General features: G+C 37.9%; 1 protein-coding gene across 5 annotated transcripts in view; it reads left to right on the forward strand.

Annotated features, from left to right (window-relative positions):
* Positions 1–17968, forward strand: part of SLC4A10 (solute carrier family 4 member 10) — a 282938-nt gene extending 264970 nt beyond the window's left edge. For 4 of the 5 annotated variants that reach the window (XM_043505193.1, XM_043505194.1, XM_043505195.1 and 1 more), the window contains exons 18-25: positions 707–868; positions 4094–4345; positions 5875–5943; positions 7177–7350; positions 8101–8223; positions 12057–12124; positions 13535–13651; positions 17880–17968. In XM_043505193.1, the coding sequence (XP_043361128.1) occupies positions 707–868; positions 4094–4345; positions 5875–5943; positions 7177–7350; positions 8101–8223; positions 12057–12124; positions 13535–13651; positions 17880–17946 (1032 nt within the window). In that variant the 3' untranslated portion in view covers positions 17947–17968. Of the gene's footprint in view, positions 1–706; positions 869–4093; positions 4346–5874; positions 5944–7176; positions 7351–8100; positions 8224–12056; positions 12125–13534; positions 13652–14368; positions 14408–17879 lie in introns of all 5 variants that reach the window. The other variant, XM_038421005.2, reaches the window with a different exon arrangement.
* The last annotated feature ends 473 nt before the right edge of the window (positions 17969–18441 follow it).

The raw sequence follows: 18441 nt of genomic DNA on the forward strand, positions 1-18441 counted from the left end.
AACAATAGGGCCTTGATCCAACTTGTGGCCCTTGGCTCTACCATAATACATATAAATAATAATAAACTCTTTTCAGTGCAACTTTTATTATCCAAACCTCATTGATCTGAAATTCCCTGTTATCTGGGGAATGTCCTGTTTCACAAAAGTGAAGTGTGGCAATTTGATCCTTAGGAGCAAAGGTGAATTATTTCGCTGAAGTGCTGTAGTTAGGTTGGTCTAATTAAAGGACCTTAGCCAATTCACTTCACACTATTTTCTTTCTCACCCCTGCCCTTGTGTCTTATCAGGCTCCCTGTGCTCCTTTATATTGGGGGACCCAGCCAGAAAACTGTGAAGTTTGCAGTCAAATGTTCCTCAGACCATCCAAATCCAAGATTATTATATGGTTTGAGGCGTCCCCCTGAGACCTTGGATCGTTATCATTGTACTGAATGCAATAAAGTCTGTGATATCCCAGTTAACATATAACTGTTAAAGACTTAAAGAAATGCTGTGTTTACCTTCTCTTTCTGGTCCTATTTTACAGTATGATGTTTAATATATTCTGTGATATTATACAGAGAGATATTAATTTTTCATAGAAGCATCTCTAAACGAAACCTATCATTTCTTTAGTAGTGCTTGTCTGTGTAGCTGCAAAGTCAGAGCATGTGATAATCACTAGAATTCTCAACTGGCCATACATGACCTTATGTTTTTGTAGCCCACCAGAGATGATCGTGGCTGGTTTGTCTCTCCTCTGGGGCCTAATCCTTGGTGGACCATTTTAGCTGCCATAATTCCAGCTCTGCTTTGTACTATCCTTATCTTTATGGATCAGCAGATTACAGCTGTTATTATCAACAGAAAAGAACACAAACTAAAGGTATTCAGTCAAAAGGTCATATGTTTACTTTACCTTCCCGCTTTGCTTTATCTAATGTACTTTCAACATTGCTCAATAACAGTTAAATTACCTGTGCATTATTTAGCAGTCTTTTTCAATAAATTAAAAAAAATTGAGCAAGTATGTTAATTTTGTATATGTAATTTGTATTATTTGTCAGCAATTCTCTTTTTACACATGTCTTTAAAAGTGTTCTTAGAGCATATGCCTCAAATCAGCGAAGCACTTAAGCAGGTGTCATTTAACTTTAAGCATCTGCTTAAGACCCATTGACTTCAAAGAACTTAAACACATGCTTAAGTTAAGCACTTGCCAAAGTGCTTTACTTAATCTAAACAGTCATGTCTAATATCTCTTGAAATCCAGACATCATCTGCTGGTGGGCTTAATTTTGAGACTCTATTAACAGGACATGAGATTTTCTTATCACTCTGTTCCCTCTCTGCCTCTCTATATCTTTTGAATTTCCCCATAAGTGCTTTCTTCTCTTCCCTTCCCTTCCTTCTTGGAGGAGGGAGAAGTGTGAAAACTGAACTTTAGAGGCAAAAAGAGATCTTAAAACAACATAGAACAGCTTCCTTCTGGATGTCTATAGATGGAGAGGGGAGAAAGGGGCATCACCTCTCTGAAAAGCTGCTGGGCAAAATCCAACAGCAGGCTTCTGTACTTCTGTAGCAGCAAATTTAGGCCTCTTTTGACATACTTATAATAAACAGCAATCCAATCCCAGATCACTTTAGCAAATGTATTGGCGTCCTTCACTTTGTACTGTTTCTTCTTCGATGATTGTGACATTTGATATGTTCTTTTTTTGCCCTTTTTGTCAGCCTGACTCTTCATGTCAATCCATAGCATTGCATGTGGTTAACTTGACAGATGCAGGAAATTGCTGCCAAGCTTTGGAATGTGTTTTTTCAGAACTGGCATCTGGGAGTCAGATGGCTCTCCTGGCTGCCCTCTTGTCTTGCTGCATATTAGTTTTGCTGGGGTCTGGTATAGCATCACCTGTTGCTATGCTTTCTTGTCCTCCCATATGTCAGTTTCCTTGGATCCGGGGAAAAACTCCCTGATTCTGTATATATCATTGCATACATTCCTCCAAAATGTGTCAGAAGGTAAAAAAGGTGTCTCTGTTAGGATTTAGATTTAAACTCCTTCTTTGAGTGCTTGTGTGCATATAACTAATCTTTGTTAACACATCTCTGGGTTTAGCTAGACATGTCTTAGATGTAAGACTAGTGAGATAGTGAAGGGAGTTTTTTCTTTGATTTACCTTATATAAAGATGTCTCCCATGGTAAACAAAATAAATGAATTAAAATGGCATTTTCATGTTTGGTATGTGACTTACATTTCAGAAACCCAAACACTTCTTATTTTAGAACTAAAATTCATCTTCAGAAATAAATTGTCTGCTTCCAAATAATTTTTTCTCTTTTTTTTCATATTTCCCAAAGCAAATTCTGAATAGAGTGTGTCTTAGAGTTTCTTTTTTTAGTCTCTGTAGCAAACCCTTCCAAGTTTGTTTGAAAATGGTTTAGTTCCTTTTTTTTTATGTCATAAGCCATCTGCATGAGTTTACAGGTAAGATTCTGGTTCAACACATTCATGTTGTTTACATGGGCTTTACTGCTTCATCAGAACAGGAAGTTGGACTTATTGCCATATTGGAAAATACGTGATTTACCCCATGTGACTTTTCTCAGTAACAATTTGAACTTTAAGTGCACTGGTGAACCACAGCCTCAGAGAATATATCTACACAGCAGCTAGAGGTGTAATTTCCCCCACGGTAGATATTTTCTTTTGATTGAGATAGCACACTAAACATAGCAGTGTAGCTGTGGTGGTGTGGGCAGCAGCCTGGGGTAGCCAGCGAAGTACAGTCCTGTCTTAGACCCTAGATATAGATTCAGGCAGCTAACCCATGCCACTTTGGCTACACTGCTATTCTTATAACACTATGTCAATCATATCTAGTAAGTATACATCTACGCCAGTTGGGATTTATGCCTCCAGCTGTAGTCTGAATATACCCACAGTGCTCCTGGGTTTCCAAAAAGAGGGAGGAAAAAAGTCCAGCTTTGACAAAAAGTTCATTTATATGGAATAACTTTATGCAAAGCAATGTTCATTTTCACATACAAGTTGAAAACAAACCAAGGTTGATTTTGAATGCATTTGAGGTTTGAATCAAGTATTTTACATATCTCTGCTCAGTAGCACAGAAATGTTATAACTCGACTTATCTGATTGTCTAACACAGTCAGCCTTTAAAGATAGCATTTCTTTCATGCTGACTGTTCCTACCAATGGGATGGTATTTCTTAAGAATGTAATGGGGGAAAACTGGAAAAGCACAGTACCTGATTTATTTTTTTAACCAACCTTCTTAATTTATAGAAGACTATTTTTACAATGGACAAAAGCAGAAACAGATTGAAATCTCCAGAAAAAAATCATAAGCAAACCTCAGTTCACCATGATAATGATACTGCTGAGAACTTATTCATTTGATGTGGCATTAATATAAAGGATTTTAAAACATACAAAAATATGCATGTACATATATAGACACTGATGATTTAAATTAGTTTTGTAGCTGCTACTTTAACAATATCTGTGATATGTTGTGGAGGGAAGAATCAAGTTTTGTGTTTCAACCTGTATGATCATGTCTGTTTGGTGTCCTCTATTAAGTTTTTTTTTTAAAGTGAATTCATTGCATGTGAATGATACCATATTGGCAGCACTGTTAACTGGCATCCACTGTTATCAACAGATCAGGTCCAGGTAAATCAGGAGCGACACAACTTTCCCCATATTTGCTCACCAACATATCTGAAACTGGCTACAGAAGGTCCACCTCTAGGGATGGCTTCTCTTGATATCTCTCAAGATGCCACCAGCAAAGAAGCCAAATGATACCAGTTTTGGTAGTAGAATTGTGATATGGACACTTGCCTGATAGGAACTAGACTAAGACCACCAATTCATTTCACATAAATTACCAAACTATCACCATAATAACCACCTCTCTCTCACTGCTGACCTCATGGAAGACATGAGGAGACTGTTATTTTCTGTTAGGCATTTGAGTTTTTGAAGATGTTTCTAATAGTTAATTAGGTATGCCTGCTGCTAGAGCTTTCTTTAATTCAGATGTCATTTTACATCTTGTTATTGTTGCTGTTTCTTTTAACAGAAAGGATGTGGATACCATCTCGACTTGTTGATGGTGGCACTCATGCTTGGAGTGTGCTCTATTATGGGATTACCCTGGTTTGTTGCTGCCACTGTCCTTTCTATTTCCCATGTGAATAGCTTGAAACTGGAATCGGAGTGCTCTGCTCCAGGAGAGCAGCCCAAATTTCTTGGAATACGGGAACAAAGAGTTACAGGGCTCATGATCTTTGTCCTAATGGGCTCATCTGTCTTTTTGACAAGTGTTCTTAAGGTAATACATTTTGAAAAATAAAGAAAAAGTGAATAGTACTGTACTGTACATAGAATTTCAATTCTAATTATGCTTTTTATCGATTAGATACACTGCCATATATTGCAATAATAGCTCTGTGTATGACAATGATCAATGTATTCTAACAGTCACATAATAAAATAGGTAGGGACATTTCATATTTTTAACCAAAAAGGTTTAGGGTGAAATCCTGGCCTCACTGAAGTCAGTTGGAGTTCTGTTACTGACTTCAGTGAGCCCAGGTTTTCACGGTAAGACTAGCCTTGGATTAATGACAAATTTTCATCTAAAAACCAAAGTCTGGTTAAATTACCTCAGCAACCGAATTTGTTCAGTATTTGGATAACTTAAGAACATTGTGTGATTGATCTGTGGGTTAAAAAAGGGGGTTTCCAATAAGCATTCTGCAGTTGATGACTTTGAAATAACCAGCTAAGCTTTCTCACATTCTCAGCAGGTTCCAAGTCAAAGCAAATAACTAGGGGTCTATTCTCACCATATGTGTGCATGATTCTTAATAATATCAGTTTTCAGAGTAGCAGCCGTGTTAGTCTGTATTCGCAAAAAGAAAAGGAGTACTTGTGGCACCTTAGAGACTAACAAATTTATTAGAGCATAAGCTTTCGTGAGCTGTAGCTCACGAAAGCTTATGCTCTAATAAATTTGTTAGTCTCTAAGGTGCCACAAGTACTCCTTTTCTTTTTAATAATATCAGTAAAGCTTGTAGGCAAAATCCTTGTCCTAATGAAATTGATGGGAATTTTGCCATAGGTTTCATAGAGATCAGGATTTGGCCTTATGTATGGTCATCATGAAGGGAATAGATTCTTTAATGCTCATATTTTGGGGTAATTCTGATTTAAATATAATGTTAAGCCTGTTTCACAAAAAAAGTATGTTGTGTGCATTGCATTTAAAATAGTTGCTTAAATATGGAAAGATTTCCCTGCTCACATACTTTGTACAGAAAAGTCTGCACATTTTAACTAGATACTCAGACTCACAAAATCATTGTGAAACAGTTGTGCACTGAACTTACAACACTTTGCAAGCAACATAGAAAATTTCCCTTAGCAGTATTATTTATTTTGTTTTATTTACAGTATGAAAAAAGTGTAATCTTAGATGCTTTTTCTGAGAATGTTGGTTGCAATGTTCAGGTCACATTCTGAACAATATTTTACATGAAAGCTATCCGATTATTTTATGTATGTACTTTTACACTTTTATTTTCTGGGCATTTGTATTAATTTTTGAGAACGGTGAGTAACGTACATTGTGGTAACTAACTGTTAAAGTAAAATGCATCTTTGGAGCCAAATTCTGCTCTTTATTTACACAATTGTAAACCCAGAGTAACTCTACTAATTTTAAGGGAGTTATTCTGAATTTATTCTGGTTTGATTAATTCAGGAATATGGTTCTTTGAATTAAAATATCTTTATACATGAACTGATATTCATTATGTTCTTCTTTTCTTCCTTTTTTCCTCCTCCTCACCTGTACAGTTTATTCCTATGCCAGTACTCTATGGGGTATTTCTTTACATGGGTGCTTCATCTCTAAAGGGAATTCAGGTAAAATGGAGTATAAGAAAAGCATACATGTTTCTCTGTTAGTGATTGTATTTACTTTTAAAATGGATAGTCTTTTTTTCTTTTACTCTCTATTTACTTTCATATAGAAACTTAAAAGGACACTGTCAAGTTTCATTTCCTGGAAGTGACTAATTTGAAAAATAAAATGGATTTTTCTCTTTAAATAGTATACATGGAAATTAAAAAAAAAAAAAGTTAAAACCGATAATGATTCTTCTGCTCCTCTGTTGATTATTTAAAGGGACTTTAGGGTGGGCCTAAGAGCAACACACGGTTGCACAGGCTCCTTCCTCTTCCCTCTGTACCCACACCTGCCTACTGTCTCTTCCATTTCAGCATTGCTGCTACCATTAATGGTAAACATCAGCTTGAGTTTCGTCTATACAAGTAGACCAATTCTTTGCTTAGCTGCTCTAAAGCTGGTTTAACCAGACTCTTGAGGATTCCCCTTCCACATGTAAGGGATACCTCAGATAGGGAAGAGCAACTGTAGCAATTCCTATAGTGGACATGACTTAGGGGAAAGGGAATGCTCTAGTGATTCCCTACTGCTGGAATGATCCTGGAGGTAGTTGGCAGCTGGAACACCATTGGCAACAATCTACACATTGGGCCTAGGCCAGCACAGAGCTGGCCAAGGATCGTGGGAGTACCAACAGCTCCTTAACATCCCACTCTTCTGAGCTGTGCCAACCACTCCACAGCTGCAGCTCAGGATCTGGCACTAAGACTATTTCTCATGTACTGATGCAAAGTGAAATGACGTAGTAAAAACACGTGTGCCCAGCCTACATGAACTCCCCCAAATTGGCTAGTGCCGGTAGAGCAGCACCAGTGTGTGAAAAATGCTGAGATGGATGCACCCTTGCAGAGCCTGGGGGAGGGGCACACACCATCAACAAAACAGTGAAGTAGGCTATGCACAAAGTGCTGTCAAGTGCACAGAGAAAACAAACTAAAAGAGAAAGAAGCAAACATTTTTATTTAATCTCTTTCAATTCTAGATATTTTAGGGGTTACTTGTCACAAAATATGGAAATATGATTACAAGTTGACAGTGTCCCATTTATTTTAAATTTTGTTTATTATCGGTGGGGCTGGTCATCTTTTATTAAGGTTGCCTGATACTTCACATTATAAGACCCTGTTTTCAGTTGCTTATAAATTTCTTAGAATTTAGCAGCTAAAGTCTATGCTTTATATTTCTTCTAGCTTTTTGATAGAATAAAGTTATTTTGGATGCCCGCAAAGCATCAACCAGATTTTATTTATCTGAGGCATGTTCCTCTTCGAAAAGTCCATCTCTTCACCATAATTCAGCTGAGCTGTCTTGTACTCCTGTGGGTTATAAAGGTTTCAAGAGCTGCCATTGTCTTTCCAATGATGGTATGAAAAGGTTCTTTTATTTTCTCAAAAAGATAAGTTATTTCTCCTAACTTATAATAATTGCTAGAAAACATGAATTGGGTACAGGTATATTCAAAATATAAGTAAGGATAGTTTCACATTGCATGATCTAAGTGAAATTCTATATAAACCTTTCAGTTTGGATCAAATCTTGTTCACTTTATACATGTGAGTAGCCCTACTGTCTATTCTCATGAGAAAGGTGAGTAGGATTTGGTCCTTTATGATACTGTTTGACACTTTTAAAAATTTTTTACTTGATTGTTTTACATAAAGAACATTCATTCAATAAGGGTGTTTAGTCCTGGAGAGACTTTATTGTTAACAGTTTTATGTCTTGTTGAAATAAATAACTCAATTGATTCTGTTACTGAAATCAATTCTCCTTAGTTATATCATTGACTTAAAAAAAGATTAATATTTCATGCTGCTTTAGAGGTTGACAGTAAAGATTAACTGGCCTAGAACATACTGCACCCTAAAAATTTTTTTCCCAAGCCCTGAAAAATGCATTAGCCCTTCCAAAATAAATGCATGCAAGCAAAATGTATGCATAAATGTATGCAAGCAAAGCAGAGTAGACAGTATAACTTCAATATGTATGCTTGTGCCATGCCTCTTGACTACAAATTTAAACACAATCCTTTTTGAAAGTGTCCCTTTAAAAGCATATTTACCATTTGTATTTGCCTATAATACCCTGACCATTGAAATAAATGTCTCGACCAGGTTTTAGCTTTGGTGTTTGTCAGAAAACTCATGGATTTATTTTTTACCAAACGGGAGCTAAGCTGGTTGGATGATCTGATGCCCGAAAGCAAGAAAAAGAAACTGGAAGATGCAGAAAAAGAGGTATGTCGTGGTTTCATTGTTCACTTCCTAATTTTTCTTTATCAGTATTTCCATTGAATAAATCTTAGAGTTGAGTCATCTTCCATGTGACATGTAGACTGTGTCAGTCCTTTGACCTTAGTTATATCACATTTTAAAGTTACAAATCTAAGCCCCAGTCCTGCAAATAGATGCACTGCTGCAGACCTGTATGCTAGCATAATGTCATACTGAGGTCAAAGAGATTCTGTGTGGGAAGAAGGAATCACAGTGGTACATCTAATTATGAAGTGGGTCCCTTAGAGAGGGCTATGGTCCAGTGATTTGAACACGGGCCCAGGAGTCAGAAACCCCAGAATTCTAATCCTGGAAATGGCCTTCAGTGGCCTTGGACAATTCACTTAGGTCTAGATTTGTAAAGGTTATTTAAACATTGCTGTGCTAAGCATTATAACACTGATTGATTTAGAAAGCTAAATCTAATTTTCAAAAGTGGTTTAGGGACTCAGGAGCCTAAATCCCATTGGCCATGAATTGGAGTTTCGCTGTAAGTGCCTAAATCCCTTTTACGGTGGTATGTAGACTCCTAACTCAGTAAGGCATTGCAACGCTGAACACAGCAACTTCTAAATATTTGAAAAATCTGGGCCTTAGCCTCTCTACCTCAGTTTAACAATCTGTAGCATGAGGATAAAATTTACTGTCCTGCCTCACTGGTACATAGTGAAAATTAATGTTTATGAAATAATTTGAAAACCAAAGATGCTATATAAGTGATAAATATATTAATTATTAGTATTTACTATTTGCAATATATGTCCAAAGCTATCAGAATGAAATTTAAAATACACTGCTCATTCTACTTCACACTGTAACTGATATACCAATGCAAACAAGAGATTTGAGTCCACATCTGTTGTCTTTTTTATTCAAACTAATTATAAGTAATCAAAGTACCTTTTTCACATTTTGGATTGTCGGAAAGGAACCCTTTCCATATCATCCCTATGTTTTGCTATGTGTCGCTTTCTTTCACATTCCAGATAGCACGGCATCAGACAACAAAACTGGGAAAATCTTTTTTTTTTTTTTTTTTGCTGCTGCTGCTTTATTTCAGTCACTGTCTATTTCGAGAAGTTATTTTTACATGTTTTGGCATTTCTAAATATTTGGAGCTATCATTAAAACTGTTTAACTGTCAAAAACTTATGAAGCTGTGAAGCCTGAAAATGACAAAATTAACTAGTAATAAAACTTCTGACATGTAGTCTAAAGAATTAATTGGAGAGTTGCTATCACACAGATTTTAAAAATAGAAATATTCTACCACCAAGAGTATAAATAAAGTTGACAAGATCTAAAAACTTGTTTGACTGGATCAAAATTTCATGATTTACATTGCTTTACATTTCTAGGGCCTTTTCCCCTCCTTGCTTTGCAGTTTTCTTTTGTATAATATTCATCTCTTCCAATTCACACTTCAGAGGCCATTTCAGAGTTAACCACATAAGCCATTTTGTTTAAGACCCGAACGGACAAAATACAATTTTCTCATTATAAAAATTAAAATGGTGACTTTTTTAACAGGTCTAGTAGTAAAATGGGTAGGAAGAAAAACTCGGTTTTGCAAGGCTTAAATTCCTTCACTGAGGGAAAGGATACTGGCCATTATAGCTAGTGCCAAATTAAGAGTGTGGGCTCGGAATGTGGGCCATATAACCAGGGTGCTGTCACAGTCACGGGCAGGGTGCTGTCACAGTCAAATTCTGTGGGCCCGTGGTGCCTGGGCACCAGGAATATTCCTGGCCTGGGCTCCAGCTCCAGCAATGTTTGAGGCTGGGTCTCTCCCTCAGCCCCACCTTCCGCCCCCGGGCGCTCCCCGCCGCGCGTCCCCTGGGTGATTTAAAACAGCCCTGGGCCTCCACCCACCACTGGCAGCACAGCGGAGCTGAGCAGCTTCCTGCTGCTCGTTCCACATGGCTGCCGACCCCACCCTGAAGCCCCTGTGCGGGGTGGGTCTGTGTCCTGCCCCAAGCGCCCCTACAGCCAATAGGAAGCTGCGGGGGCAGTGCCTGGAGGTAGCAGCACACGGAGCCCCCCCCCCCGGTCATCCTTGCCTAGGACCCCAGGAAAGTGCCTCACACCCAACCACCTCCAGAACTTGCACCCCTCACTCCCTCCTATACCCCCAACCCTTGCTGCAGCCCAGAGCCTGCATCCCATCCCCAAACTCCCTCCCAGAGCCTGCACCCCCAGCCCTCCGCACTCCCTCCCAGAGCCTGCACCCAAACTCCCTCCCAGAGCCTACTCCCAGACCCCTCAGAACCCAACCTCTCACCCCTTCTGCACCCACACTCCCTCCCAGAGCCTGCACCCCAATCCTCTGCCCCAGCCCAGGGCCTGTACACCAGACATCCTCTCCCCACCCAAACTCCCTCCCAGAGCCTTAGGCAAGTATGTGTTGGGGGGGGACAGGCTCTGGGTGCTCTGGGCAATACCAAAATTTCTACAAACCTGCTGCTCCTGGTCACAGTGCCTGCCACCCGGTGGTAGCCCTCACTTTGTTGCTGTTGGTCAATCTCAAACCTCCTAATAAATGCGGGGATAAGCCACCCATACAAGGCAAATGGAGCAAGCCTCCTCCTACTCCCCAGTATTGAAATAACACACCCACCCCTTTCCTTTGGGTTATTGGTTACATTGGGCATTAATTTCTTGTGATTCAGTCTTTATGGGGTTGTGTATGCTGTGCTGGGTTAGCGCAGGCTGCTATAATTGCATCCATTGGTCAGTGTAGGCACACCTAACTTTGAAGCATTTGCCTGGGTTCATGTTGTGCAGACACTATATTATTTCCATGGTTCACCTGAGTTGTTTGTTTTGTTGCATTGCAATGTTAAAGGGTTGGCCATGGGAGCATGGGTTAGGGTCCCCTCACTGGGGATAGAATTAATGGGGCGCTTATAGACTCTCCTGCACCCACTTTTTCCTGTAAATTAGGTATCTACCCACCTGTAGTGCAGAGAGTTTTAGATTTGCAGAGAACCTGGCACTCTTGCAGAAGACGTTGAAGTTTCCTCATGTAACAGGTTGCATGGGGCTGTGGGCCCTGAGATGTGTGCTGGCCTGCCTGAGGCCTTGGAATAACGTGGGCTCTGTACAACATTAAGTGGGGTATACTTGAGGATATATATTAAGCCTGGGGTATATTTGAGGGATGTTCTGGATTTGAATTCAGAAAAGAAATAAGGCCTGTAGCTCTTGCCCTCTCATTGTTGACAGGACATGTGGCTTTTAGGAGTTACGTTTTTCTGGAGTTAAAGGTTTCACAAACTTGCAATATTTGACCAACGGATTTGAATGCACGCCCCCATTCTCCTTAGCCCCTGGTATTCCCAGGTGCCTTTTTGTGTTCCACTGAAAATTAATTTTGAAGCCCTCGCTCATTCACTGTATAGTAAAACTGTGCATGCAATCATAAATCTGGGATTACCTGATTCTTGCTTGCTCAACAGTGCAGCCTAAATGTCTGCTCTTACATAGTATTTGAAATCTGGTATATACATTCTTTGCTGAATATTTATTAGTAACTTCGCTCTCTTTTTGTTACAAAGGAAACTTTTATGTTTAGCATTGAAAAATACCATTAAGTGGAAAATTGTCCTTTAAATACATTATTCTTAGCATCAGATGTTTCAAACATATTTCAAACAAAGCAATTGGAATTGTATCCTGTTTTAAAGAACTTTAGTAAATATTTAATACTACAGAAAAGAAAGGTTATAACAGCTATAAAAAGATATTCATGTTCAGAATATCATTTTGTCTCTTGCCTCTAAATTTCTTCCTCCTAGGAAGAACAAAGTATGTTAGCTATGGAAGAGGAGGGCACTGTTCAGTTACCACTCGAAGGTCATTACAGGTAAAATATACCTTTGATTAACTTGGGGCTGATGTAAGCAAACATGAGAAAAGGACTAAACAATTGTATAAAACCCTGTCATGCCACTATACTGTGACAGTTCTTAATCTTGGCACAGAGTGAAATCTGTCCTATCAACAGGAAATATGCATGTGTGTTAGCAAAGCACAAATATGCATCCCAAACCTCATGCTTCAGGTTTGTGTCCTAGGTTCCATCTCCCTCGCCTTGGGACCTGATCCAGCAGTCTTTATTCAGCATGAAAAAAGTACATCAGTGGAAGTTTTGCCAGCAAAAAGACTGCAGGATCAGGTCACCAATGGTGAATAGCTGGGCTGCTCTTAGTGCACCCACTTGCAAGACTAGAGTGGGGTGCAGGGTCAGAGGGCTCCAGAGATCAGGCTGCAGCCCGACAGCCAAACTCTGTTAGCCAGTGTCAGCTGGCATGGGCCAGCTGCAGGTGTCTAATTGCACTGTAGACCTACCCTAAGAGGTCACAGACACAATCAAGGCCCTAGTCTTGTAAACTGGTGCAGTTCATCAAAAATTTTGGAGCCACTTTTTTTTTTGCATACCAAGCCTTGATCTGCATACAAATAAAGTCATAAATGATGTACAATATTTAGTGTTGTGCTATCATAGATGGAGGTCTTTAATGCTTTAAAAATAAATATATGAAAGGTTAAGTCCACAGTCCTACAGTTCTGACTCAGAAGCAGTCCTAGTAAAGTTAGGGACATAAGTAAAGGGTTCAGGAGTCTACTGTTACTGAATTTTTAATATCTCTTTTTTTTTTAATAGAAAGGACATTCGTTTTGAAATCATTAAAAAGATCTTTAAATTACTCCAGCTTTGCAATGGTTTTAAAACACTGCAGCTTGCACTTGGAGTTGGTTAGTATAGTCTAGAACAGTGTTTCTCAATCTTTGTGATACTAGGGACTGGCTGGCTGCCTTCCTCAACTGTGTCAGGGAGATCTCAGGGACCGTCACCAGTCCACAGACCAGTCATTGAGAAACATTGATTTAGTGAATTGATCAGGGTGCTAGGAACCAGGAGTTCTTCCATTTTAGTTCATTGGTATGTTCAGTGGCCTTAGGAAACTCAGATAACCTCTCTGTATCTCATTTTCCCCATCTATAAATTGGTGGTGATACCTACTTACCTTACAGATGTTGTTAGGATCAATTAATTCATGTTTGTACAACATTCTGCAAGAGTCAAGCACTAAATAAGTGACATTAATGGAGTATGTGTGAAGTCGCTAATAATATTTACTAAGTTCTAATATAATTGTTTAACATATTCATATATTTATTATCATAATAATCGATGACCAAGTCCTACTGTATAGTAATATAGAGAACAAAGACTGATAACTTGTGATATTGTGTGTTCATTTTTATTTAGAGATGATCCATCTGTGATAAATATTTCTGATGAAATGGCAAAAACTGCCGTATGGAAGACACTGCTGATATCCTCAGAGAATGCAAAGGATAAGGAGTCAAGCTTTCCTTCTAAAAGGTTTTAACTTTTAAGTTATTAATATATTAAACCTCATGTATTGGGGCCAATCAAAACAGTTGTTTTTTTAAATTGAAAAAGGAGGGACTATAAAGAAATCTTTAGCTACCTCTAAGTTTATTTCTTGAAGAGTTATTTATTTTTTAAAAATTGTCTAATTAAAATATTCTGAGCCATATACACACTATCACCTTATCGAATCACAAATACTTTCATGCTAGAGTGGAAAATGATATAGTTAAGTATGCCTGATGCCTATGTAACAAACCAGAGACTCATAACACCTGGAAATCACACAGCATTTATTCTGATTCTATTCTTTGAATAAAGACAACATGGTCATCACTGTAACTGAAATGCTCATATGCAGCACCCATTAGTGTTAATGAGTGCTATACATATACATTTAGGGCAGAGTAGAATGCTTGAAATTGCAATAAAAGTCTCTTTCATTATATATTTTTCAGAATATTTGCAACTCCTATTTAAAACAGCCAAAGAAATGTAATTTGCTGTTGGCATAAAGTTTAAAGTATAATCCAGGTATATTGTAAAATGAAGAGAGCATTTTTGGCCATGCCATAGAGTACGAATAGGAATGAGTAGATATGTTAAATGTACAGAATTTATTGTAAGAAGTATCTTCCGCTATTTCCATAACTTCTAAATTAACATTATTTTCTACTTAATTGTTTCATATCACATTTCTGTCATAAGCTCCCCTTCCTAATTACTCTAGAAGCTGATTCCCCAAAGGTAAGACCCTGTTCCTCAACCTCCTCCTTGATTGCATTTTCCAGTTTTAAATAGTGTCTTCTGGAAACCCAGATGACTTACTATATGTAATTTTTGGGGAGACAAAATGAATGGAAAACTCATGATCCATGTTAAAATAATTCTGTCAGAATCCTCAGTGTCATTTTGTGATACTTGAAATAGGTACTGTTCTATAAGGTCTAGAAATGTTTTTCATGTTTTTAAAGACTCAATATACATTGTCTATTTAAACGAGAAATTGAATTTATTCACAATATGTACATTTTTATTTGTCCAGTAGTAATTTTTATTATTTTAATCCAGAATTTGTACCCCAGATTTCTAAATCCAAGATCTATCCTTGGAAAGTTGACTTTTTAATTGCTTTGAGAAGAGATGAAGTAGTAGAAAAAATTTCAATGAGTGTCACTAAACGGAGTGAAATGAAATAGAAAAGCTGTGGTCCTGAATTTTGTCACCCCAAAATGGCATGCTGCTTTTTCAATGTCTTTCCTTTCCATAAACAGCATAAACAAGATTAACAGTTGATGACCGAGAATCTTCATTTCAAATCTCTGTAGACCAGCTTTCTCATGCGCTCTATTTTAGCACCAATTTACTATCAATCAAAATAAAAATATGACTCTGATTTTGTCTCCCACCCTCAGTATGAGTTCCAAAAGCCATAATCACAGTAGATTTGTGCATGGGGGAAGTGTATAGTGAGGCTGTGCTGTGGAACTCTTTAACCCTCTGCATTTAAGCACTGTCTCTTAACAGCTATGTGGATCTACTGGTCAAAAATCCTATACTGGAAATGCAATAACTGCAATTTCAGTGATAGCTAAAAACACAAACAGAAATAGTCTCCTCAGTAACAAAGTTCTAAGCAAACTGCTACTCATTTGAATAAGCCTCTGAACTAGATTATTTCATTATGAACCCAATTCTGAATCCCTGCATGTAACTTGAGTGCATGAGCCTTGCTCAGAGTATCTCTGTGGAAACTAAGGTAAAGAATCCTATTTTCAATGGGTGAAGCACCAGTGCAACCCCTCATTGGCTAAGGGGGCCTACAGGAGTTTCCACTAGAAGCTGATTTTGAGCCTAAAACATATAGGGCCTCATCCGTAAGTGACAAGCATTACAGATCTGTATTCTTCTGTATTTAAATGGAGATTGTAACCTCCTCAGAGCAGGGGCAGTATCTAATTTATCTACCAAGTGTCATGCATATTTATGATGCTGTCGTTAAAAAAAACAAACAATAATAATTGTGTGTGTTTGTAAGTATACACACGAGAGAGAGATTAGTTATCTGAGCCAAATTTTCTGTTGGAATATACTGGTTCTCAGAATGTGTGTGGCTTCTATTGAGTTCAGTGGAAATATTATGCTGACATTTGAGGATACAGTTTGATCTCAAATGGATAGAAAAGTAAATAATGAAACTAAATTCATGCAATGGTAATAGCTATAAACTGAACTGAACTGAAAAGTTCAAGGGGCTTTTCAGGTAATCAAGGGAATGGGATGACAGAACTCTGCTTCCTGCAGGAACGTGGGTTCTGCCATAGAGAGAAAAACGTGCATGGTCTTGTGCTGAAGGCAATTGCACTTGTGCTTTTTGGGACTAAACCACTAAACAAGCATTTAATATAGCATTTGTCTATAGTCCTGTCCTCGTTTATATGTTATCTGCCAAACACCAAAATAATATGACTAAATGAGGCGAATAGAAACAAATGAAGATCCTGTAATAAGATTTCATATAAGCATTTATCACCAGTAGAGTCTTTGTCCAGTCAAAAATATTCAAAGCCTTCTGAGTGCTTGAATCTTGGAACGCTTTGACTTTTGGTGCTAATATAATAAAGAAACAAACAGATCAGCGCTTTAGGAGTTGCAGAGCTGCTTTAGGGGAGGAGAGATTAGGTAAATGTCTTCTCAGCCACTCCAATGCAGTTACCTAATCATGGACTCTTCTGTCCCTGCCCCTTGCTTACTGGTGCTCCATAGCCCCTTAGCCCAAAGGATCTAGAGAGAAGCTCAGCAAGGGAGACATCCTCTTCAGCCAGCACAGCCCATTTAGATTTCTCTGGCTGATTCAGTGAGAAGGAAAAATCCACTCCTGATGTCAGACTATCAGGGGATATGCATCCCCTATGTCATCCCCAGGAGACAACCTGGCACAGTAGAGACTCTTTTCCAGAGAAGGTGACAGGATTGGGCAGTTGCATCCAGCTGAAATCAGTATTCCGCTGTTGTTTCCAGAAATACCCCTTGAAATAGGCGGAAGCCCCCACAGCCAGGGAGATAAGTTTGGGCTTGATTTAACAAAATGAAAATAATAGCTGTACCCTTAAAAACTACTTGTGTGAGGAAATTTTATAGGAGCAATTTTGGAGACTCCTTTGAAAATTTGCCCCACCTTATTTAAATCATGTTTGGATTTGGACTGGTTCTCATTCACTCCTGCTAGGGAATCATTCCTACCAGGAGGTTATATGTGTGCTCCAGGTATGTATTTCAGAAATACATATTGCCATTCTTTGTCAAAGAGTTGATTTACCTGCACTTTGGAAGTGTCTTTAAATTTTATTAATGTGACTGGATGAAACTTGCTCGAAGGAGCTCGCAGTGACGTTCCTTTCACATAACAATGCAACCTGTTGTGCAAGTTGTCATAAAATAGGATTCAGGACAAAGAAAATAATCATCCTTGCACATAATGTATATTGCTTTCTGTAGGCAAATCATCAGCATTTTTCCATTAAAATTGTGTTAGAATTTGAATCAAGACTAGAAAATATTCTTGTTAATATGCTGGCATCACACAGCATAAATGTGTACTGAATCAAAGATTTAAAACTAAAATAGTTTGATTTTTTTTTCTGAAGAAAGGAAGACCCTGAGGCTTCCATGTGAATTTGCTAGCACTGCTCACTGTCTCTTCAGATAAATTGGTCCAAAATATTTCTCATACATGAGTGATGAGAATACACACATTTATAGCAAAAAATACTGGAACTTCTTGTTTGTGCCATTTCAAAAAATGCTGGTATTGTCTCAAAATTATACCATTATCATTGTTTTAAAAAATCATTAACAGTTGTAATTTTTTTTTTTTTTAAAAAAGCATTCAGTACACATTTATGCTTTGTGATGCCAGGCACAATTTTTTAAAAAAGGGGTATCCCAGCCATGCAACTATTTTTTCTTGCATGCTCACAGATTTGCACATATGTAAACTTTCAGTTTATTGTTGACTTATCTCCTTACTAAAATGCTGGCCAGTGTTGTCTGTACTACGGAACACTGCAATTTTTCACACTTGCTTCGCAGTTTGTGCCATGCAGCATGAAAAGTTAATGCAATCATGTGGTTTTTTCCCCAGGTTCAATGCTCTAGCAACTATGATATGCCCTGCTGTAATATATATTCTTTTTTATTTCCCCTCTTCCCCCCACAGTGCTGAAAGCAGAAGAGAGAAGAAAGCTGACTCAGGGAAAGGTGTTGACCGGGAGACTTGTCTATGACTTGTTCTTCAACTTATTTTTACAAACAAATGAAAGGAGTGCCACAATCATTAACATAACTGATTTGATCATATATTGTAAACTTTTTCTTTCATCCCAAACTAGCACAGGTAATGTAAGTAGTGCAATATTTATTTCATTTTCTTCTAAATGTCTATACCGTCAGATATCTGTGCAAAAATCTACTGTACCCAATGCAAGAATCTTCACTTTCCTTGCTATGTGTTAGCCATTTGTTAATACTGAATTCATCTAATCAATTTAGTAAGCATAGTTTCTTTCAAATTTAACTTAGTAGCTTTGTACTGTATTTTTCTACTTTGCCTGTGTGAAAATCCCTAATAACTTCATTCAAGACAAACTTGAAACATAGCCCCATTTCTTTTTTAGCTCTAGTCAATTATTTCAAGAGATCCAAATTAACAAGTAAAAGTTAGTTTTAAAGATTTTTTTTTTTTTTAAATAATGACTGACCTGATCCTATCTTGCTAGAAT

Source organism: Dermochelys coriacea, chromosome 11, assembly GCF_009764565.3.
Source record: "Dermochelys coriacea isolate rDerCor1 chromosome 11, rDerCor1.pri.v4, whole genome shotgun sequence".
NCBI lineage: Eukaryota > Metazoa > Chordata > Testudines > Dermochelyidae > Dermochelys > Dermochelys coriacea.